Source organism: Petromyzon marinus, chromosome 21 (assembly GCF_048934315.1).
Source record: "Petromyzon marinus isolate PM22_M1 ecotype Great Lakes invasive population chromosome 21, UKy_Petmar_22M1.pri1.0, whole genome shotgun sequence".
Taxonomy (NCBI): domain Eukaryota; kingdom Metazoa; phylum Chordata; class Hyperoartia; order Petromyzontiformes; family Petromyzontidae; genus Petromyzon; species Petromyzon marinus.
The window spans coordinates 4,271,410-4,296,538 of record NC_133687.1 but is presented as its reverse complement, the minus strand read 5'-3'; the positions used below and the strand labels follow the sequence as shown (position 1 = coordinate 4,296,538).

Here is a 25,129-nt window from a genome sequence, read left to right as displayed (position 1 = left end):
TGTTGACGGTGGTGATGTTGACGGTGGTGATGTTGATGGTGGTGATGTTGACGGTGGTGATGTTGACGGTGGTGGTGATGTTGACGGTGGTGATGTTGACGGTGGTGATATTGACGGTGGTGATATTGACGATGGTGATGTGGACGGTGGTGATGTTGACGGTGGTGATGTCGACGATGGTGATGTCGACGGTGATGATGTTGACGATGGTGATGTTGACGGTGATGATGTTGACGATGGTGATGTTGACGATGGTGATGTTGACGATGGTGATGTTGACGGTGGTGATGTTGACGGTGGTGATGTTGACGATGGTGATGTTGACGGTGGTGATGTTGACGGTGGTGATGTTGACGATGGTGATGTTGACGGTGGTGATGTTGACGGTGGTGATGTTGACGATGGTGATGTTGACGGTGGTGATGTTGACGATGGTGATGTTGACGGTGGTGATGTTGACGGTGGTGATGTTGACGATGGTGATGTTGACGGTGGTGATGTTGACGGTGATGATGTTGACGGTGGTGATGTTGACGGTGGTGATGTTGACGATGGTGATGTTGACGGTGGTGATGTTGACGGTGGTGATGTTGACGGTGGTGATGTTGACGGTGGTGATGTTGACGATGGTGATGTTGACGGTGATGATGTTGACGGTGGTGATGTTGACGGTGGTGATGTTGACGATGGTGATGTTGACGATGGTGATGTTGACGGTGGTGATGTTGACGGTGGTGATGTTGACGGTGGTGATATTGACGATGGTGATGTGGACGGTGGTGATGTTGACGGTGGTGATGTCGACGATGGTGATGTCGACGGTGATGATGTTGACGATGGTGATGTTGACGGTGGTGATTTTGACGGTGGTGATTTTGACGATGGTGATGTTGACGGTGGTGATGTTGACGATGGTGGTGATGTTGACGGTGGTGATGTTGACGGTGGTGATGTTGACGATGGTGATGTTGACGATGGTGATGTTGACGATGGTGATGTTGACGGTGGTGATTTTGACGGTGGTGATTTTGACGATGGTGATGTTGACGGTGGTGATGTTGACGATGGTGGTGATGTTGACGATGGTGGTGATGTTGACGGTGGTGATGTTGACGATGGTGATGTGGACGATGGTGATGTTGACGATTGTGATGCTGACGATGGTGATGTTGACGATGGTGATGTTGACGATGATGGTGATGTTGACGATGATGGTGATGTTGACGATGATGATGTTGACGGTGGTGACTGTGATGATGATGGTGATGTTGGACGGTGGTGATGTGACGATGGTGATGTTGACGGTGGTGATGTTGGACGATGATGGTGATGTTGACGGTGGTGATGTTGACGATTGTGATGTTGACGGTGGTGATGTTGACGGTGGTGATGTTGACCGATGGTGATGTTGAAGCTGATGTTGACGATGGTGGTGATGTTGACGATGATGGTGATTGTTGACCGTGGTGATGTTGACGATGATGATGATGATGTTGACCGGTGGTGATCACGACGTTTCGGAAGGAAGTGCGTTGCCTCCGAAGCGTCGCGATTTAATTTAGTTGTTTTCATTTTTGTTTCATGTTGTTTATATTTCTATCTACGTGACTTTACCGAAAGAACCAAATGGTATAGAAGAGGAAGATGAGCGATTGTCTTTTTGTCTTTTACAAAAAAAATATTTCGAGAGCCGCACCACACGCTGAGCTCCTTGTACCCAAAACACGGCAGATGCCAAACACGTCCTGGACTTAAACAAACAATAAACTGCGTCTATTTAGTTAATCCCCCCTCCCCTCTCCACCGCTTAGTTATCTTCCACAAGTACAAGTTTAACTGCCGTACATTGTGTCACTCCATCGTGACCCCCCCCCTCCCCCCCCATTTCCCTGCCATGCTTAATAGTTCATGTTACCGTTCACGTCAAAAATGACGTTCAAGATTTGCGTCTTTGGCCGCTCGCAAAGACGTGGGGGGGTGGGGGTTGGGGTGGGGGTGGGGGGTCAGTCACAGGGCCGCAGGCTGCCGACGACCCCTGGCTCGTGCGACGCCGGCGATGACCTCTCACGGGAGGAGGCTTTAGCGCACGGAGGGGGGTGGGAGGGGCAGGTGACGGTCAGCAGCACCCGGATTGGACTCGCCACCCTGCACGGGTTCGATGTCGTCTCTCCCGGCCCGGCGAGTTTATTTACAGCCCCCCCCCCCCCAGTGTCATGGGTTCAACCACCCCGCTAGTGGTGGTGGTGGTGAAGTGGGGGTCACTCCCCGCCTCTCACCCCGAGACGTTGCTGGCTCGGGAGAGTCGGCCGAGTGGCCACGCCGTAGCGGCCTCTGTGGCGGAGGCCGTTACCGCCGGCAGCGACTCCTGGGCGAACACTCGCGGCGGGGCTGCGCCTTCAGCCTGCGAGGGAGGATGATGACGATCATGACGATCATGACGATGATGACTACGACGACGATCATGACGATGACGAGCATGACGATGATGATGACGATGATGATGACGACGATGATGACGATGACGATGACGAGCATGACGACGATGATGACGACGATGATGACGAGCATGACGATGATGATGATGACGAGCATGACGATGACGATGATGATGACGATGATGACGAGCATGACGATGACGAGCATGACGATGATTATGACGATGATTATGACGATGATGATGACGATGATGATGGCGATGATGACGATGTGAATCGCAGGCGAACAGAGACGAGGGGGGACGACGTGGACGAGGAACTCGCAAGCCAGGACGCAGAGGTCGGTCATCATCGGCTACCATCGTCAGCAGCAGTAGCAGCAGCAGTGGCACCATCATCAGCAGCAGCACCATCATCATCAGCAGCATCATCATCATCAGCAGCACCATCCAGCAGCAGCAGCATCATCAGCAGCAGCAGTAGCATCAGCAGCACATCCACTTGACGTTTGAACCCCCGTGCCCGGAATGACCCCGTGACCCTGGCAGGGACTGTACCTGGCCGGGGAGGACAAACTGGGTACGGACGAGTCAACCTTCATCATGATCCTGTGCTCCCGCAGTCACGCACCACCTCAAAGAGGTGGCCACTCACACCTCACCACCCCCCGTGACTAGACCCCTCCCCTCCCCCACGACCCCTCCCCCACGACCCCTCCCCCACGGACCCCCTCCCCTCCCCCACGACCCCCTCCCCTCCCCCCACGACCCCTCCCCCCCCCCCCACGACCCCTCCCCCCCACGACCCCTCCCACCCACGACCCCTCCCACCCACGACCCCTCCCACCCACGACCCTTCCCCACGACCCTCCCTCACGACCCCTCCCCACCACGACCCCTCCCCACGACCCTCCACGACCCTCCCCCCACGACCCTCCCTCACGACCCCTCACCCCCCACGACCCCTCCCCCCTGTAACCCCTCCCCCTGTAACCCTCCCCCTGTAACCCCTCCCCCTGTAACCCCTCCCCTGTGGCCCTCCCCCTGTAACCCCTCCCCCTGTAACCCCTCCCATCTCCCCCCGCGCCCCATTCTGCACCCCGCCTCCTGGTGTCGCAGTGTTTGAGATCTACAAGGACGTGGCTGGGAAGTCGATCATTGAGGAGCTCCGCAGTGAGACCTCCGGGGACTTCGAGGACGTCCTCCTTGCCATCGGTACGGTGGGGGGGGGGGGGGTATAGGGGGTATAGGGGTATAGGTGTATAGGTGGTATAGGGGTAGAGGGTAGGGGGTAGGTGTTATAGGGGGTTTAGGGGTAGGTGTATAGGGGTAGGTGTATAGGGGTAGGTGCATAAGGGTAGGTGTATAGGGGTGTAGGGGTATAGGGGGTGTAGGGGTAGGTGTATAGGGGGTGTAGGGGTATAGGTGTATAGGGGTAGGTGTATAGGGAGTGGAGACGTATAGGGGTAGAGGGTCGGTGTATAGGGCTAGGTGTATAGGGCTAGGTGTATAGGGCTAGGTGTATAGGGCTAGGTTGTATAGGGGTAGGTGTATAAGGGGGTATAGGGTAAGGAGGGTAGGTGTATAGGGAGTAGGTATATAGGGGTAGGTGTATAGGAGGTATAGATAGGGGTAGAGGGTAGGTGTATAGGGTAGGTGTATAGGGGTAGGTGTATAGGGGCAGGTGTATAGGGGTAGGTGTATAGGGAGTGTAGGGGTATAGGGGTAGAGGGTAGGTGTATAGGGGTAGGTGTATAGGAGGTGTAGGGGTATAGGTGTATAGGGGTAGGTGTATAGGGGTAGGTGTATAGGGGTAGGTGTATAGGGGTAGGTGTATAGGGGGTGTAGGGGTATATGGGTAGAGGGTAGGTGTATAGGGGTAGGTGTATAGGGGGTGTAGAGGTATAGGGGTAGAGGGTAGGTGTATAGGGGTAGGTGTATAGAGGGTATAGGTGTATAGGGGTATAGGTGTATAGGGGATGTAGGTGTATAGGGGTGTAGGGGTAGGTGTATAGGGGTAGGTGTATAGGGGTAGGTGCATAAGGGTAGGTGTATAGGGGGTGTAGGGGTATAGGGGGTGTAGGGGTAGGTGTATAGGGGGTGTAGGGGTATAGGTGTATAGGGGTAGGTGTATAGGGAGTGGAGACGTATAGGGGTAGAGGGTCGGTGTATAGGGCTAGGTGTATAGGGCTAGGTGTATAGGCCTAGGTGTATAGGGGTAGGTGTATAAGGGGTAGGTGTATAAGGGGTATAGGGGTAGAGGGTAGGTGTATAGGGGTAGGTATATAGGGGTAGGTGTATAGGGGTATAGGGGTATAGGGGTAGAGGGTAGGTGTATAGGGGTAGGTGTATAGGGGTAGGTGTATAGGGGCAGGTGTATAGGGGTAGGTGTATAGGGAGTGTAGGGGTATAGGGGTAGAGGGTAGGTGTATAGGGGTAGGTGTATAGGAGGTGTAGGGGTATAGGTGTATAGGGGTAGGTGTATAGGGGTAGGTGTATAGGGGTAGGTGTATAGGGGTAGGTGTATAGGGGGTGTAGGGGTATATGGGTAGAGGGTAGGTGTATAGGGGTAGGTGTATAGGGGGTGTAGAGGTATAGGGGTAGAGGGTAGGTGTATAGGGGTAGGTGTATAGAGGGTATAGGTGTATAGGGGTATAGGTGTATAGGGGATGTAGGTGTATAGGGGGTGTAGGGGTAGGTGTATAGGGGGTGTAGGGGTATAGGGGTATAGGGGTAGGTGTATAGGGGGTGTAGGGGTATAGGGAGTGTAGGGGTAGATGTATAGGGGGTGTAGGGGTATAGGGGTAGGTGTATAGGGGGTGTAGGAGTAGGTGTATAGGGGGTGTAGGGGTATAGGTGTATAGGGGTAGCTGTATAGGGGTAGGTTTATAGGGGTAGGTGTATAGGGGGTGTAGGGGTATAGGTGTATAGGGGTAGGTGTATAGGGAGTGTAGACGTATAGGGGTAGAGGGTAGGTGTATAGGGCTAGGTGTATAGGGCTAGGTGTATAGGGGTAGGTGTATAGGGGTAGGTGTATAAGGGGTATAGGGGTAGAGGGTAGGTGTATAGGGGTAGGTATATAGGGGTAGGTGTATAGGGGGTGTAGGGGTATAGGGGTAGAGGGTAGGTGTATATGGGTAGGTGTATAGGAGGTGTAGGGGTATAGGTGTATAGGGGTAGGTGTATAGGGGTAGGTGTATAGGGGTAGGTGTATAAGGGGTATAGGGGTAGAGGGTAGGTGTATAGGGGTAGGTGTATAGGGAGGGTAGGTGTATAGGGGTAGATGTATAGGAGGTGTAGGGGTAGGTGTATAGGAGGTGTAGGGGTATAGGTGTATAGGGGTAGGTGTATAGGGGTAGGTGTATAGGGGGTGTAGGGGTATAGGGGTAGAGGGTAGGTGTATAGGGTAGGTGTATAGGAGGTGTAGGGGTATAGGTGTATAGGGGTAGGTGTATAGGGGTAGGTGTATAGGGGTAGGTGTATAGGGGGTGTAGGGGTATAGGGGTAGAGGGTAGGTATATAAGGGGTAGGTGTATAGGGGGTGTAGAGGTATAGGGGTAGAGGGTAGGTGTATAGGGGTAGGTGTATAGGGGTAGGTGTATAGGGGGTATAGGTGTATAGGGGTATAGGTGTATAGGGGTAGGTGTATAGGGGTAGGTGTATAGGGGTAGGTGTATAGGGGGTGTAGGGGTATAGGGGTAGAGGGTAGGTGTATAGGGGTAGGTGTATAGGGGGGTAGAGGTATAGGGGTAGAGGGTAGGTGTATAGGGTAGGTTATAGGTATAGGTGTATAGGGGTATAGGTGTATAGGGGTAGGTGTATAGGGGTAGGTGTAAAGGGGTATAGGTGTATAGGGGTAGGTGTATAGGGGGTGTAGGGGTATAGGTGTATAGGGGTAGGTGTATAGGTATAGGTGTATAAGGGGTGTAGGGGTATAGGTGTACAGGGGTAGGTGTATAGGGGGTGTAGGTGTATAGGGGGTGTAGGGGTATAGGGGTGGAGGGTAGGTGTTTAGGGGTAGGTGTATAGGGGTAGGTGTATAGGGGGTGTAGGGGTATAGGTGTACTAGGGGGTGTAGGGGTGTAGGTGTATAGGGGTAGGTGTATAGGGGTAGGTGTATAGGGGTAGGTGTATACTGGGTAGGTGTATAGGGGGTAGGGGTATAGGGGTGGAGGGTAGGTGTATAGGGGTAGGTGTATAGGGGTAGGTGTATAGGGGTAGGTGTATAGGGGGTGTAGGGGTATAGGGGTGGAGGGTAGGTGTATAAGGGTAGGTGTATAGGGGTAGGTGTATAGGGGGTGTAGGGGTGTAGGTGTATAGGGGGTGTAGGGGTATAGGTGTATAGGGGTAGGTGTATAGGGGTGTAGGGGTGTAGGGGTAGGTGTATAGGGGGTGTAGGGGTGTAGGTGTATAGGGGTAGGTGTATAGGGGTAGGTGTATAGGAGGTGTAGGGGTATAGGTGTATAGGGGGTGTAGGTGTATAGGGGTAGGTGTATAGGGGTGTAGGGGTGTAGGGGTAGGTGCTGGGTGGATCGTTACATCGCTGGATCATGAGAGGTGGCAGCGGCTTGGGGAGGCCTTCAACCAGCAGTGGATCGACCATGGTGACGATGACGATTGGGGAAGAGTGTGCATCATGTATCTCCGTGTCTCCCTCCCCTCCCTCCTCTCCCTCCCCTCCCTCCCCTCCCCTCTCTCCCCCTGCCCCCTATCTCCCTCCTCTCCCTCCCCTCCCTCCCCTCCCTCCTCTCCCTCCCCTCCCTCCCCTCCCTCTCTCCCCCTGCCCCCTATCTCCCTCCTCTCCCTCCTCTCCCTTCCCTCCCTCTCTCCCCCTCTCCCCCTATCTCTTTTATTTTACGATCCGAGTCAACAAGAAGATGCTCGGTGTAGTCGGCACTTTGCTTCGTTCATCATTCGTTTTTTTCAATGCTTTGCTTTATGTAAACCCCCCCCCCCTTTTTAAATGAAATATTTAACAACATATTTCTGTCTCTCCCTGTCCCCCTCTCACAGTGAAGTGCATTCTGGACAAGCCGGCCTTCTTTGCGGAGCGCCTCTACAAGGCCATGAAGGTGAGGAGCGTGTAATTTGGCTGCTGGAGGGGAGTTCAGGGCTTGCTTGTGCTCTTGATGTGGTGTGCCGGGAGGTGGTGGGGGGGGGGGGACTTTTCCGGTGGCTAGGAGATGTTAGCTACCTCGCCTGGTATACAGGAGGTCGTGGATTCGATGCCGACCCTGACTCTCTATCATCATCATCATCACCACGGTGGCTAGGAGATGTTAACTACCTCGCCTGGTGTACAGGAGGTCGTGGGTTCGATCCCGACCCTGACACCTGCTGTGTATTTGGAGTTTGCGTCTCTCTCATCATCATCATCATCACGGTGGCTATGAGATGTTAACTACCTCGCCTGGTATACAGGAGGTCGTGGGTGCAATGCCGACCCTGACACCTGCTGCTCTATATTTGGAGTTTGCGTGTCTCTCTCTCTCCCCGTGGTCGCGTGGATTTCCCTCCGGGTCCTGCGGTGTTTCCCCCCTCCACATCCAGACTCAACGTCACCACGCGTTGAGTTATTTGGCCGCTGTACATTTCCATGCGATGAGCCCACTCCGTTGAGCCGTCGTTTGTGACAGCTTCTGGACAAACAGCTGTACAGCTCAGTGGGCCTCACCAGGTGGGGCTTCACCTGGTAGGGCCTCACCTGGTGGGCCTCACCTGGTGAGGCCTCACCTGGTAGGCCTCACTTGGTGGGCCTCACCTGGTGGGGCCTCACCTGGTGGGCCTCACCTGGTGGGGCCTCACCTGGTGGGGCCTCACCTGGTAGGACCTCACTTGGTGGGCCTCACCTGGTAGGGCCTCATTTGGTGGGCCTCACCTGGTAGGGCCTCACCTGGTAGGGCCTCACCTGGTGGGCCTCACCTGGTAGGGCCTCACCTGGTAGGGCCTCACCTGGTAGGGCCTCACTTGGTGGGCCTCACCTGGTAGGGCCTCACCTGGTAGGGCCTCACTTGGTGGGCCTCACCTAGTGGGCCTCACCTAGTGGGCCTCACCTAGTAGGGCCTCACCTGGTAGGGCCTCACCTGGTAGGGCCTCACCTGGTAGGCCTCACCTGGTAGGGCCTCACCTGGTAGGGCCTCACCTGGTAGGGCCTCACCTGGTAGGGCCTCACCAGGTGAAATGAAAATCAAAGTGACAGATGCGTGGATTCAGATTGGCCCAGCAGCAGCGTGGCCTCAGTGCTCCCTGCTCTCTAACCCCCAGGGGTGAGGGGGAGTGGGGGGGGTGGAGCGTCGTGTCGCTGTGTGTGACCCCTGGGGCGTCGTGTCGCTGTGTGTGACCCCTGGGGCGTCGTGTCGCTGTGTGTGACCCCTGGGGCGTCGTGTCGCTGTGTGTGACCCCTGGGGCGTCGCATCGGCCATCACCCTCATCCGGAGAGTGCGGCCGAGTGTGGCACCACCACTAATCCGCTGCGTGGTGTGCGTGGTGTGCATGGCGTTGCATGCGTGGTGTGCGTGGTGTGCATGGCGTTGCATGCGTGGTGTGCGTGGTGTGCATGGCGTTGCATGCGTGGTGTGCGTGGTGTGCATGGCGTTGCATGCGTGGTGTGCGAGGGGCGTGATGTGCGTGGTGCGGTACGCATGGTGTGGCGTGCGGTGTGCGTGGTATCCGGTGTACATGGCGGTGTGGTGGGATATGGTATGGGTGGGGTGATTTGGGTGGCATGCGGTGTGTGGTGTGCGTGGGGTGTGGTTGTGTGGGGTGCGTGGGGGGTGGTTGTGTGGGGTGCGTGGGGTGTGGTTGTGTGGGGTGCGTGGGGTGTGGTTGTGTGGTGTGCGTGGGGTGTGGTTGTGTGGGGTGTGGTTGTGTGGGGTGTGTGGAGTGTGGTGTGTGGGGTGTGTGGGGTGGGGTGTGCGGTGTGTGGTGTGCGTGGGGTGTGGTTGTGTGGGGTGTGTGGTTGTGTGGGGTGTGTGGGGTGTGGTTGTGTGGTGTGCGTGGGGTGTGGTTGTGTGGGGTCTGTGGGGTGTGGTGTGTGGGGTGTGTGGGGTGGGGTGTGCGGTGTGTGGTGTGCGTGGGGTGTGGTTGTGTGGGGTGTGTGGGGTGCGGTGTGTGGGGTGCATGGGGGGTGTGGTTGTGTGGGGTGCATGGGGTGCGGTTGTGTGGGGTGTGTGGGGGTGTGGTGTGTTGGGTGCATGGGGGGTGATGTGTGGGGTGCATGGGGTGTGGGTGTGTGGTGTGCGTGGGGTGGGATGTGCGTGGGGTGCGTGGGGGGTGGTATTTCGTGTGTTCAGGACGTAAGTGGATTCCAACCATGGCCACTTCAATTATAACCACGCTCATCTCCCCGGGACAGCCTCGCTGAGGCTCAGGGCTCTTGTTCAGGAGGGTCGTGCTAACTTTTTCCCCGTCGTGGACATCGGAGTACATTGTAACACGTGGTCCGTGACGTCACGGGATCTTTAACGTCCGCTGTGAGTGAAGCACGCGGGCTGTGTGGTTTTGGTAGGTTACGGTTAACGCACTCCGCGGTATTAACCAGGGCGGCCGGCCGCAGTTGAACCGTGAACCTCTGCAACCAGCGGGCAAACGCGCTACCGCCCGGCCATTATGTCACTGCCTGGGTCAAGGGTCACGGTCAGGGTTAGAGTTCAGGGTCACGTTTGGGTTTGTAGTTTGGGGCAAATTGAGGGTTCATGTCCGGGTCAGGGTCACAATTTGTATTTGGCTGTGAGATTGTGTGCACAGCAAGTGCGTGTGTGTGGCTGTGTGTGGCTGTGTGTGTGGCTGTGTGTGTGGCTGTGTGTGTGGCTGTGTGTGTGTCTGTGCGTGTGTGTGCCTTGCATCTGTGCGGGTGTATGTGGCTATGCCTGTGCGTGTGTGCGCGTATGCGTGGCTTGTGTGTGTGTGCGCCTGTGTGTGTGGCTCTGCGTGGCTGTGTGTACGTGTGTGTGTGTGACTATGTATGTGTGGCTGTGGGCGTGTGTCGCTATGGTATGCATGGTGTGGTGTGCGGTGTACATCGTGGGGTGGTGTGCATGGTGTGGGTGGTGTGCATGGTGTGGGTGGTGTGGTTTGGTTGGGTGTATGGGTGATGTGTGTGGTCTGCATGGGGTGGGGTGTGTGGTGTGCATGGTTTGGCGTGTTTGGCGTGGCGTGGGCTGTGTGGTGTTCATTCGGTGGGGCGTGTGGGTGCATGGTGTGATATGCACGGTGTGTGGGGTGCTATTTCGTGTGTTCAGGACGTAAGTGGATTCCGTGCATTACCACTTTAATGATTATAAACACCGCTTCGCTCTCCAACACACCGGTGTGCTGTGCTAGTGACGAATTGGCAACGCTCCATTTACGTGACAACCCTTACTAGTCGGCTGTGTCGGGTGGTGGCGGGTTTTAACGACACATTTATATATTTACGCGATCTAACCCAAACGCCGACGTGTTAAACAATTATAACCACGCTCATCTCCCCGGGACAGCCTCACTGAGTCTCAAGGCTCTTGTTCAGGAGGGTCGTGGACATCGGAGTACATTGTAACACGTGGTCCGTGACGTCACCGGATCTTTAACGTCCGCTGTGAGTGAAGCAGACGGGCTGTGTGGTATTGGTAGGTTACGGTTAACGCACTCCGCGGTATTAACCAGGGCGGCCGCGCGGGGTCGAACCGCGAACCTCTGCAACCAGCGGGCAAACGCGCTACCGCCCGGTCATTATGTCACCGCCTGGGTCAAGGGTCACGGTCAGGGTTCGGGGTCACGTTTGGCTTTGGAGTTGGGGGCCAATTGAGGGATAATATCTGGGTCAGAGTTACAATTTGCATTTGGCGTGAGCTTGTGTGCACAGCAAGTGTGGCTACGTGTGTCTCTGTGTGTGTGGCTGTATGTGTGTGTGTGGCTGTATGTGTGTGTGTGGCTATGTGTGTGTGTGGCTATGCGTGTGTGTGTCTCTGTGTGTGTGTGGCTGTATGTGTGTGTGTGGCTATTTGTGTGTGTGTGGCTATGTGTGTGTGTGTCTCTGTGTGTGTGGCTGTATGTGTGTGTGGCTATGTGTGTGGCTATGTGTGTGTGTGGCTATGTGTGTGTGGCTGTGTCTCTGTGTGTGTGGCTGTGTGTGTGTGTGTGGCTATGTGTGTGTGTGGCTACGTGTGTGTCTCTGTGTGTGTGGCTGTATGTGTGTGTGTGGCTACGTGTGTGTGTGGCTACGTGTGTGTGTGGCTACGTGTGTGTGTGTGTGGCCGCGTGTGTGTGGCTATGTGTGTGTGTGGCTGTGTGTGTGTGTGATTGTGTGTGTGTGGCTGTGTGTGTGTGGCCGCGTGTGTGTTCGTGGCTGTGTGTGTGGTTGTGTGTGTGTGGCCGCGTGTGTGTGTGTGTGTGTGGCTGTGTGTGTGTGGGTGTGTGGCCGCGTGTGTGTGTGTGGCTGTGTGTGTGTGTGGCTGTGTGTGTGAGTGGCCACGTGTGTGTGTGTGGCTGTGTGTGGCTGTGTGTGGCTGTGTGTGGCTGTGTGTGTGTGTGGCTGTGTGTGTGTGTGGCTGTGTGTGGCTATGTGTGTGTGTGGCTGTGTGTGGCTATGTGTGTGTGGCTGCATGGTTGTTCTGGCAGGGCCTGGGCACGGACGACGCGACCCTGGTCAGGGTCATGGTGTCGCGATGCGAGGTCGACATGCTGGACATCCGCTTCGAGTTCAAGCGCTTCTTCGGAGAGACGCTGTACTCCTTCATCAAGGTAGCAGACTCATGCAGTCGCATAGAGACCCACAGACTCCCATAGAGACCCACAGACTCCCATAGAGACCCACAGACTCCCATAGAGACAGACCCACATACTCCCATAGAGACAGACCCACAGACTCCTATAGACTCCCATAGAGACCCACAGACTCCCATAGAGACCCATAGACCCTATAGAGACCCATAGACTCCCATAAAGACCCACAGACTCCCATAGAGACCCACAGAGTCCCATAGAGACCCACCGACTCCCATAGAGACCCACAGACTCCCATAGAGACCCATAGACTCCTATAGAGACCCACATACTCTTATAGAGACCCACAGACTCCTATAGAGACACACAGACTCCCATAGAGACCCACAGACTCCCATAGAGACAGACCCATAGACTCCCATAGAGACCCATAGATTCCTATAGAGACCCACAGACTCCTATAGAGACCCACAGACTCCTATAGAGACACACAGACTCCCATAGAGACCCACAGACTCCTATGGAGACAGACCCACAGACTCCCATAGAGACCCATAGACTCCTATAGAGACCCACATACTCCTATAGAGACCCACAGACTCCCATAGAGACCCACAGACTCCCATAGAGACCCACAGACTCCCATAGAGACCCACAGACTCCCATAGAGGCAGACCCATAGACTCCTATAGAGACCCACAGACTCCTATAGAGACCCACAGACTCCCATAGAGACCCACAGACTCCCATAGAGACCCATAGACTCCTATAGAGACCCATAGACTCCCATAGAGACCCACAGACTCCCATAGAGACCCATAGACTCCTATAGAGACCCATAGACTCCCATAGAGACCCACAGACTCCCATAGAAACCCACAGACTCCTATAGAGATCCACAGACTCCCATAGAGACCCACAGACTCCCATAGAGACCCACAGACTCCTATAGAGACCCACAGACTCCCATAGAGACCCACTGACTCCTATAGAGACAGACCCACAGACTCCCATAGAAACCCACAGACTCCCACAGAGACCCACAGACTCCCACAGAGACCCACCGACTCCCATAGAGACCCACAGACTCCTATAGAGACCCACAGACTCCTATAGAGACCCACAGACTCCTATAGAGATACACAGACTCCCATAGAGACCCACAGACTCCTATAGAGACAGACCCATAGACTCCCATAGAGACCCACAGACTCCCATAGAGACCCACAGACTCCCATAGAGACCCACAGACTCCCATAGAGACCCATAGACCCTATAGAGACCCATAGACTCCCATAGAGACCCACAGACTCCCATAGAGACCCACAGACTCCCATAGAGACCCATAGACCCTATAGAGACCCATAGACTCCCATAGAGACCCACAGACTCCCATAGAGACAGACCCACAGACTCCTATAGACTCCCATAGAGACCCACAGACTCCCATAGAGACCCATAGACCCTATAGAGACCCACAGACTCCCATAGAGACCCACAGACTCCCATAGAGACCCACAGACTCCCATAGAGACCCACAGACTCCCATAGAGACCCACAGACTCCTATAGAGACCCACAGACTCCCATAGAGACCCACAGACTCCCATAGAGACCCACAGACTCCTATAGAGACCCACAGACTCCCATAGAGACCCACAGACTCCCACAGAGACCCACAGACTCCCATAGAGACCCACAGACTCCCATAGAGACCCACAGACGCCCATAGAGACCCACAGACTCCCATAGAGACCCACAGACTCCCATAGAGACCCACAGACTCCTATAGAGACCCACAGACTCCCATAGAGACCCACAGACTCCCATAGAGACCCACAGACTCCTATAGAGACCCACAGACTCCCACAGAGACCCACAGACTCCCATAGAGACCCACAGACTCCCATAGAGACCCACAGACTCACATAGAGACCCATAGACTCCCATAGAGACCCATAGACCCTATAGAGACCCATAGACTCCCAAAGAGACCCACCGACTCCCATAGAGACCCACAGACTCCCATAGAGACCCATATACTCCTATAGAGACCCATAGACTCCCATAGAGACCCACAGACTCCCATAGAAACCCACAGACTCCTATAGAGATCCACAGACTCCTATAGAGATCCACAGACTCCCATAGAGTCCCACAGACTCCTATAGAGACCCACAGACTCCCATAGAGTCCCACAGACTCCTATAGAGACCCACAGACTCCCATAGAGACCCACAGACTCCTATAGAGACAGACCCACAGACTCCCATAGAGACCCATAGACGCCCATAGAGACCCACAGACTCCCATAGAGACCCATAGATTCCCATAGAGACAGTGACTAGCATAGAGACCCACAGACTCCCATAGAGACCTACAGACTCCCATAGAGACCCACAGACTCACATAGAGACCCACAGACTCCCATAGAGACCCACAGACTCCTATAGAGACCCACAGACTCACATAGAGACCCACAGACTCCCATAGAGACCCACAGACTCCCATAGAGACCTACAGACTCCCATAGAGACCCACAGACTCACATAGAGACCCACAGACTCCCACAGAGACCCACAGACTCCCATAGAGACCCACAGACTCCCATAGAGACCCACAGACTCCCATAGAGGCAGACCCATAGACTCCTATAGAGACCCACAGACTCCTATAGAGACCCACAGACTCCCATAGAGACCCACAGACTCCCATAGAGACCCACAGACTCCCATAGAGGCAGACCCATAGACTCCTATAGAGACCCACAGACTCCCATAGAGACCCACAGACTCCTATAGAGATCCACAGACTCCCATAGAGACCCACAGACTCCTATAGAGACCCACAGACTCCCATAGAGACCCACTGACTCCTATAGAGACAGACCCACAGACTCCCATAGAAACCCACAGACTCCCATAGAGACCCATAGATTCCCATAGAGACCCATAGATTCCCATAGAGACAGTGACTAGCATAGAGACCCACAGACTCCCATAGAGACCTACAGACTCCCATAGAGACCCACAGACTCACATAGAGACCCACAGACTCCCATAGAGACCCACAGACTCCTATAGAGACCCACAGACTCACATAGAGACCCACAGACTCCCATAGAGACCCACAGACTCCCATAGAGACCTACAGACTCCCATAGAGACCCACAGACTCCCATAGAGACCCACAGACTCCTATAGAGACCCACAGACTCACATAGAGACCCACAGACTCCCACAGAGACCCACAGACTCCCATAGAGACCCACAGACTCACATAGAGACCCACAGACTCCCATAGAGACCCACAGACTCCCATAGAGACCCACAGACTCCCATAGAGACCCACAGACTCCCATAGAGGCAGACCCATAGACTCCTATAGAGACCCACAGACTCCTATAGAGACCCATAGACTCCCATAGAGACCCACAGACTCCCATAGAGACCCACAGACTCCCATAGAGGCAGACCCATAGACTCCTATAGAGACCCACAGACTCCCATAGAGACCCACAGACTCCCATAGAAACCCACAGACTCCTATAGAGATCCACAGACTCCCATAGAGACCCACAGACTCCTATAGAGACCCACAGACTCCCATAGAGACCCACTGACTCCTATAGAGACAGACCCACAGACTCCCATAGAAACCCACAGACTCCCATAGAGACCCACAGACTCCCATAGAGACCCACAGACTCCTATAGAGACCCACAGACTCCTATAGAGACCCACAGACGCCCATAGAGACCCATAGACTCCCATAGAGACAGTGACTAGCATAGAGACCCACAGACTCCCATAGAGATCCACAGACTCCCATAGAGACCCACAGACTCCCACAGAGACCCACAGACTCCCATAGAGACCCAAAGACTCCCATAGAGACCCACAGACTCCTATAGAGACAGACCCACAGACTCCCATAGAAACCCACAGACTCCCATAGAAACCCACAGACTCCCATAGAGACCCACAGACTCCCATAGAGACCCACAGACTCCTATAGAGACCCACAGACTCCTATAGAGACCCACAGACGCCCATAGAGACCCATAGACTCCCATAGAGACAGTGACTAGCATAGAGACCCACAGACTCCCATAGAGATCCACAGACTCCCATAGAGACCCACAGACTCCCACAGAGACCCACAGACTCCCATAGAGACCCACAGACTCCCATAGAGACCCAAAGACTCCCATAGAGACCCACAGACTCCCACAGAGACCCACCGACTCCCATAGAGACCCACAGACTCCTATAGAGACCCACAGACTCCTATAGAGACCCACAGACTCCTATAGAGATACACAGACTCCCATAGAGACCCACAGACTCCTATAGAGACAGACCCACATACTCCCATAGAGACAGACCCACAGACTCCTATAGACTCCCATAGAGACCCACAGACTCCCATAGAGACCCATAGACCCTATAGAGACCCATAGACTCCCATAGAGACGCACAGACTCCCATAGAGACCCATAGACTCCCACAGAGACCCACAGACTCCCATAGAGACAGACCCACAGACTCCCATAGAGACAGACCCACAGACTCCTATAGACTCCCATAGAGACCCACAGACTCCCATAGAGACCCATAGACCCTATAGAGACCCACAGACTCCCATAGAAACCCACAGACTCCCATAGAGACCCACAGACTCCCATAGAGACCCACAGACTCCCATAGAGACCCACAGACTCCCATAGAGACCCACAGACTCCTATAGAGACCCACAGACTCCCATAGAGACCCACAGACTCCCACAGAGACCCACAGACTCCCATAGAGACCCACAGACTCCCATAGAGACCCACAGACGCCCATAGAGACCCACAGACTCCCATAGAGACCCACAGACTCCTATAGAGACCCACAGACTCCCATAGAGACCCACAGACTCCCATAGAGACCCACAGACTCCCATAGAGACCCACAGACTCCTATAGAGACCCACAGACTCCTATAGAGACCCACAGACTCCCATAGAGACCCACAGACTCCCATAGAGACCCACAGACTCCTATAGAGACCCACAGACTCCCACAGAGACCCACAGACTCCCATAGAGACCCACAGACTCCCATAGAGACCCACAGACTCACATAGAGACCCATAGACTCCCATAGAGACCCATAGACCCTATAGAGACCCATAGACTCCCATAGAGACCCACAGACTCCCATAGAAACCCACAGACTCCTATAGAGATCCACAGACTCCTATAGAGATCCACAGACTCCCATAGAGTCCCACAGACTCCTATAGAGACCCACAGACTCCCATAGAGTCCCACAGACTCCTATAGAGACCCACAGATTCCCATAGAGACCCACAGACTCCTATAGAGACAGACCCACAGACTCCCATAGAGACCCATAGACGCCCATAGAGACCCACAGACTCCCATAGAGACCCATAGATTCCCATAGAGACAGTGACTAGCATAGAGACCCACAGACTCCCATAGAGACCTACAGACTCCCATAGAGACCCACAGACTCACATAGAGACCCACAGACTCCCATAGAGACCCACAGACTCCTATAGAGACCCACAGACTCACATAGAGACCCACAGACTCCCATAGAGACCCACAGACTCCCATAGAGACCTACAGACTCCCATAGAGACCCACAGACTCACATAGAGACCCACAGACTCCCACAGAGACCCACAGACTCCCATAGAGACCCACAGACTCCCACAGAGACCCACAGACTCCCATAGAGACCCACAGTCTCCCATAGAGGCAGACCCACAGACTCCTATAGAGACCCACAGACTCCTATAGAGACCCACAGACTCCCATAGAGACCCACAGACTCCCATAGAGACCCATAGACTCCTATAGAGACCCATAGACTCCCATAGAGACCCACAGACTCCCATAGAGACCCATAGACTCCTATAGAGACCCATAGACTCCCATAGAGACCCACAGACTCCCATAGAAACCCACAGACTCCTATAGAGATCCACAGACTCCCATAGAGACCCACAGACTCCCATAGAGACCCACAGACTCCTATAGAGACCCACAGACTCCCATAGAGACCCACTGACTCCTATAGAGACAGACCCACAGACTCCCATAGAAACCCACAGACTCCCATAGAGACCCACAGACTCCCATAGAGACCCACAGACTCCTATAGAGACCCACAGACTCCTATAGAGACCCACAGACGCCCATAGAGACCCACAGACTCCCATAGAGACCCATAGACTCCCATAGAGACAGTGACAAGCATAGAGACCCATAGACTCCCATAGAGACCCACAGACTCCTATAGAGACCCACAGACTCCCATAGAGATCCACAGACTCCCATAGAGACCCACAGACTCCCACAGAGACCCACAGACTCCCACAGAGACCCACCGACTCCCATAGAGACCCACAGACTCCCACAGAGATACACAGACTCCCATAGAGACCCACAGACTCCTATAGAGACAGACCCACAGACTCCCATAGAGACCCACAGACTCCTATAGAGACCCACAGACTCCCATAGAGACAGACCCACAGACTCCTATAGACTCCCATAGAGACCCACAGACTCCCATAGAGACCCATAGACCCTATAGAGACCCATAGACTCCCATAGAGACGCACAGACTCCCATAGAGACCCATAGACTCCCACAGAGACCCACAGACTCCTATAGAGACCCACAGACTCCCATAGAGACCCACAGACTCCCATAGAGACCCACAGACTCCTATAGAGACCCACAGACTCCCATAGAGACCCACAGACTCCCATAGAGACCTACAGACTCCTATAGAGACCCACAGACTCCCACAGAGACCCACAGACTCCCATAGAGACCCACAGACGCCCATAGAGACCCACAGACTCCCATAGAGACCCACAGACTCCCATAGAGACCCACAGACTCCTATAGAGACCCACAGACTCCCATAGAGACCCACAGACTCCCATAGAGACCCACAGACTCCTATAGAGATACACAGACTCCCATAGAGACCCACAGACTCCTATAGAGATACACAGACTCCCATAGAGACCCACAGACTCCCATAGAGACCCACAGACTCCCATAGAGACCCACAGACTCCCATAGAGACAGACCCACAGACTCCTATAGACTCCCATAGAGACCCACAGACTCCTATAGAGACCCATAGACCCTATAGAGACCCATAGACTCCCATAGAGACCCATAGACCCTATAGAGACCCATAGACTCCCAAAGAGACCCACCGACTCCCATAGAGACCCACAGACTCCCATAGAAACCCACAGACTCCTATAGAGACCCACAGACTCCCATAGAGTCCCACAGACTCCTATAGAGACCCACAGACTCCCATAGAGACCCACAGACTCCTATAGAGACAGACCCACAGACTCCCATAGAGACCCATAGACGCCCATAGAGACCCACAGACTCCCATAGAGACCCATAGATTCCCATAGAGACAGTGACTAGCATAGAGACCCACAGACTCCCATAGAGACCTACAGACTCCCATAGAGACCCACAGACTCACATAGAGACCCACAGACTCCCATAGAGACCCACAGACTCCTATAGAGACCCACAGACTCACATAGAGACCCACAGACTCCCATAGAGACCCACAGACTCCCATAGAGACCTACAGACTCCCATAGAGACCCACAGACTCACATAGAGACCCACAGACTCCCATAGAGACCCACAGGCTCACACAGAGACCCACAGACTCCCACAGAGACCCACAGACTCCCATAGAGACCCACAGACTCCCACAGAGACCCATAGACTCCCACAGAGACCCACAGACTCCCACAGAGACCCACAGACTCCCATAGAGACCCACAGACTCCCACAGAGACCCACAGACTCCCACAGAGACCCACAGACTCCCATAGAGACCCACAGACTCCCACAGAGACCCACAGACTCCCACAGAGACCCACAGACTCCCACAGAGACCCATAGACTCCCACAGAGACCCATAGACTCCCATAGAGACCCACAGACTCCCATAGAGACCCACAGACTCCCACAGAGACCCACAGACTCCCACAGAGACCCATAGACTCCCACAGAGACCCACCGACTCCCATAGAGACCCACAGACTCCCTTACCTCCGATTATCACGGTTGGCCACGTACGGTGCAAACGAAGTCCAACAGGCACGTGCACAGCACAGGCAGCAAGCGACAGGCATGTCGCGTCCGCCTGTCTTCACAGGGTGACACGTCGGGTGACTACAAGCGGGCGCTCATCCAGCTGTGCGGAGGTGATGACTAAGCGATCGGGGAGGTGGGGACAGCGCTGGAAGAAATCCGTGGAAGTCACCTCCCCCCAACCCCCCCCCAACCACCCCCCCCAACCACCTCAGAATCAGAATCTTTATATAGACTGGAGGAATCTGACGAGCTTCGTAGTCCGGCCGCGGATTTCTACGAGGGAATGCAGGAGCAGCCGCGGCGAAGGGAGAAATCCGTGGGAGTTCGTCCGCACCCACCCCGTGCGGGTGCGGACTGCCGCGGATTGCTACGAGAGGCCGATGCTGCAAACATGAAAGTTAAAAATCCGCGGAAGCTCCTCTGCCTACCGCAATTGTTGTTAGTGCTTCACTGTATGTTCTTAGCTCTTTCGCTAAAGTTACGTTGAAGGGAAACAATAAAATAATAAAATATATAAAAACAATAAAAAAATTCTCACGACGTTTCGACCATGACGCAAACGGTCACCTGATGATGACCGTTTGTGTTATGGTCGAAACGTCGCGAGAATTTTTATTGTTTTATATATATTTTATTATTTTATTGTTTCCCTTCAACGTGACTTTACCGAAAGAGCTAAGAATATGGATTACTGCAGTCGCGAACGCTTTAAATCAAAATTTACTTCACTGTACTTAAATTGGCTTTTAAAACAAAAAAAACTTCATCACCGCTTGGGGGTCTCTCTCTCTCCCATGCGCCCCGCCGTACGAGAGTCGTGCGCGTCGTGTGACGGACAACCCGCTGTTTTAATTCTCTTGAGTTTGCCAAACGCAGCGCAGAACCAATTTGGATGTGCTCAGGGTTTCCTTGTGCAGTCATTGGTGACCTGGCTGAGACCATCCACTCGCTGCGCTAGAGAACCATTGACTCGCACAGAGACCTATAGACTCGCACAGAGACCTATAGACTCGCACAGAGACATATAGACTCGCACAGAGACCCATAGACTCGCACAGAGACCCATAGACTCGCACAGAGACCTATAGACTCGCACAGAGACCTATAGACTCGCACAGAGACCCATAGACTCACACAGAGTCCCATAGACTCACACAGAGACCCATAGACTCACACAGAGACCCATAGACTCACACAGAGACCCATAGACTCACACAGAGGCCCATAGACTCGCACAGAGACCCATAGACTCGCACAGAGACCCATAAACTCACACAGAGACCCATAGATTCACACAGAGACCCATAGACTCACATAGATACCCATAGACTCACACAGAGACCCATAGACTCACACAGAGACCCATAGACTCACACAGAGACCCATAGACTCACACAGAGACCCATAGACTCACACAGAGATCCATAGACTCACACAGAGACCTATAGACTCACACAGATACCCATAGACTCACACAGAGACCCATCGACTCACACAGGGACTCATAGACTCACACAGAGACCCATAGACTCGCACAGAGAGCTACAGACTCGCCCAGATACCCATAGACTCACACGGAAACTCTCAGGCTGACCAGAGAGTCACCATACTTAGACCCAGCCACAGAGACCCACATACTCACCACACAGAGATCCATAGACTCACCACACAGAGACCCATAGACTCACCACACAGAGACCCAGAGACTCATCACACGGAGTCAGATAGATTCACCACGCAGACCCATAAACTCGCACAGTTTATGGGTCTCTACGTGAGTCTATAGGTCTCTGTGTGTGTCTGTGGGGTTCTCCGTGAGTCTATGGGTCTCTATGAGAGTCTATGGGTCTCTGTGTGAGTCTTTGGGTCTCTATGTGAGCCTATGGGTCTCTGTGTGAGTCTATGGGTCTCTGTGTGAGTCTGTGGGTCTCTACGTGAGTCGGTGGGTTTCTCTGTGAGTCTGTGGGGTTCTCCGTGAGTCTGTGGGTCTCTCTGTGAGTCTGAGTCTTTGTGAGTCTTTGGGTCTCTATGTGAGCCTATGGGTCTCTGTGTGAGTCTATGGGTCTCTGTGTGAGTCTATGGGTCTCTACGTGAGTCTATGGGTCTCTGTGTGAGTCTGTGGATCCCTCTGTGAGTCTATGAGTCTTTGTGAGTCTGTGGGTCTTTGTGTGAGTCTGTGGGTCTCTACGTGAGTATATGGGTCTCTGTGCGAGTCTGTAGATCTCTACGTGAGACTATGGGTCTCTGTGCGAGTCGATGGGTCTCTGTGCGAGTCGATGGGTCTCTACGAGTCGACAAGATCCCGGCTGAATCTCGGCGTCTCCGACCTCTGGATGCTGCAAGTCCTCGTGTTCATTTTTATAATTCGAGTGTCTTCTGTACGTCACGTGGGGAAACGCGAGTCCGTCTGCGGGGGGTATCTGTTGCTGCCGCAGATTTCCAACATTGCTCAGCGGTGAAGTCTTGGGCTATCCTCAGTACGCGCGTCCTGGGTCATCCGTGATCCGTGGAAGTTCCCGACATCGCGTTCCATTGGCAGCCCACGGCCTCGTCGTGCTGGTCGGAAAGGGGTAAAGGCGCAGCCCTGCAATTGCTGGCTCACGCCACTGCCGCCGATGTTGGACAAAGGCGCTGGGGAGGGTGCGGGGTGATTTATAAAACCAGCCCACATTCAGCTGCCATACTCCGAAGCAATCATCACCCACCAGCACTGACCAGCGTGGTGAAGTATGGTCAAATAACCCCCCCCCTCTTTCCCCACAACGACCTGCACGGCGTGGGGAGGGCCCTAATCTAGCAGTGGAACGGTACTGAAAGGTGGCGCGGATTTGAGGGTGAGAGTGGTGGAGCTTCCGCAGATTTCTAATTTTCGATGCCACAAACTGGGGAAATGCAGCCGTCTTTGTCTCTCTTTTGTTGTGCAAGTACAGGAACTTCAAACATTTCCCGGGTGAGATTGGAGATTACATCACACAACCATCAAGATTACTATCACATCATACAACCATCACACAACCATCAACATTACTATCACATCACACAACCATCACACAACCATCAAGATTACTATAACATCACACAACCATCACACAACCATCACAACCATCAAGATTACTCTCACACCACACAACAATCACACAACCATCACAACCATCACAACCATCAACATTACTCTCACACCACACAACAATCACACAACCATCACACAACAATCACAACCAGCACAACCATCAACATTACTATCACATCATACAACCATCACAACCATCAACATTACTATCACATCACACAACCATCACAACCATCAAGATTACTATAACATCACACAACCAGCACAACCATCAAGATTACTATCACATCACACAACCATCATACAACCATCACACAACCATCACAACCATCAAGATTACTCTCACACCACACAACAATCACACAACCATCACAACCATCACAACCATCAACATTACTCTCACACCACACAACAATCACACAACCATCACACAACCATCAACATTACTATCACATCACACAACCATCACACAACAATCACAACCAGCACAACCATCAACATTACTATCACATCACACAACCATCATACAACCATCACAACCATCAAGATTACTCTCACATCATACAACCATCACACAACCATCACACAACCATCAACATTACTATCACATCACACAACCATCACGACCATCAAGATTACTCTCACATCATACAACCATTACACAACCATCACAACCATCAAGATTACTATCACATCACACAACCATCACAACCATCACAACCATCAACATTACTATCACATCACACAACCATCATACAACCATCACAACCATCAACATTACTATCACATCACACAACCATCACACAACCATCACACAACCATCATACAACCATCATACAACCATCACATAACCATCACAACCATCAACATTACTATCACATCATACAACCATCACAACCATCACACATCCATCACAACCATCAACATTACTCTCACATCACACAACCATCAGATTACTCTCACACCACACAGCAATCACACAACCATCACACAACCATCACACAACCATCAACATTACTATCACATCACACAACCATCAAGATTACTCTCAAACCACACAACAATCACACAACCATCACAACCATCAAGATTACTCTCACATCACACAACCATCACACAACCATCAAGATAACTCTCACATCACACAACCATCACGCATCAACAGCATCACTATGACCATCACTTCCCATCACCGCCACTGCGACTAACACCATCAACACCACCACCACAGTACTAAAAATCCACCATCACTAACACCATCACTTTAAACACCATCACCACCGACGACCTCACTAGCTCTTTATAGTTTGTAATAATGATACTCACAAAGTATAAACAATAGCGGTGTTAATGACGATAATCACGATGATGATGAAGATGATGATTGATGATGATGATGAGGACTTTGAATTTCTCACGGAATATTGTCCGGATCTCCCCAATCACCCCCCGCCACTACCCTATAAGTGTGTGGGGGGTGGGGGTGGGTATATTCCAGAGCTCAGCCCCGGACAGCTCCGTGTGCAATGAAGCCCCGTCGGCAAGTGAGGCGGTGTATCGTCCTGCAACGCATGCCTGACTGACTGTGACATCTGGAACGTGTGACCCAATTAAACGCAGCTTAATCGTCAAATCGCCCACGCTCCCTGCAGCACTCCCACCGAGGATCTCGTTCAGCCAGCTTAGACTAGCGCACACACACACAACAGATACAAAGACAAAGACCCCCCGTGTAGCCTTAACAGACCGTAG

General features: G+C 53.2%; 1 protein-coding gene across 1 annotated transcript in view; it reads left to right on the top strand.

The window, feature by feature from the left end:
* The window catches only part of LOC116937908 (annexin A4-like), a 49,945-nt gene extending 24,935 nt beyond the window's left edge, over positions 1 to 25,010 (top strand). The window contains exons 8-13 of the mRNA XM_076068425.1: positions 2,718 to 2,775; positions 2,984 to 3,077; positions 3,554 to 3,649; positions 7,448 to 7,506; positions 12,032 to 12,154; positions 20,369 to 25,010. Of these exons, the coding sequence (XP_075924540.1) occupies positions 2,718 to 2,775; positions 2,984 to 3,077; positions 3,554 to 3,649; positions 7,448 to 7,506; positions 12,032 to 12,154; positions 20,369 to 20,428 (490 nt within the window). The 3' untranslated portion in view covers positions 20,429 to 25,010. The remainder of the gene's footprint in view (positions 1 to 2,717; positions 2,776 to 2,983; positions 3,078 to 3,553; positions 3,650 to 7,447; positions 7,507 to 12,031; positions 12,155 to 20,368) is intronic.
* Positions 25,011 to 25,129: the final 119 nt, after the last annotated feature.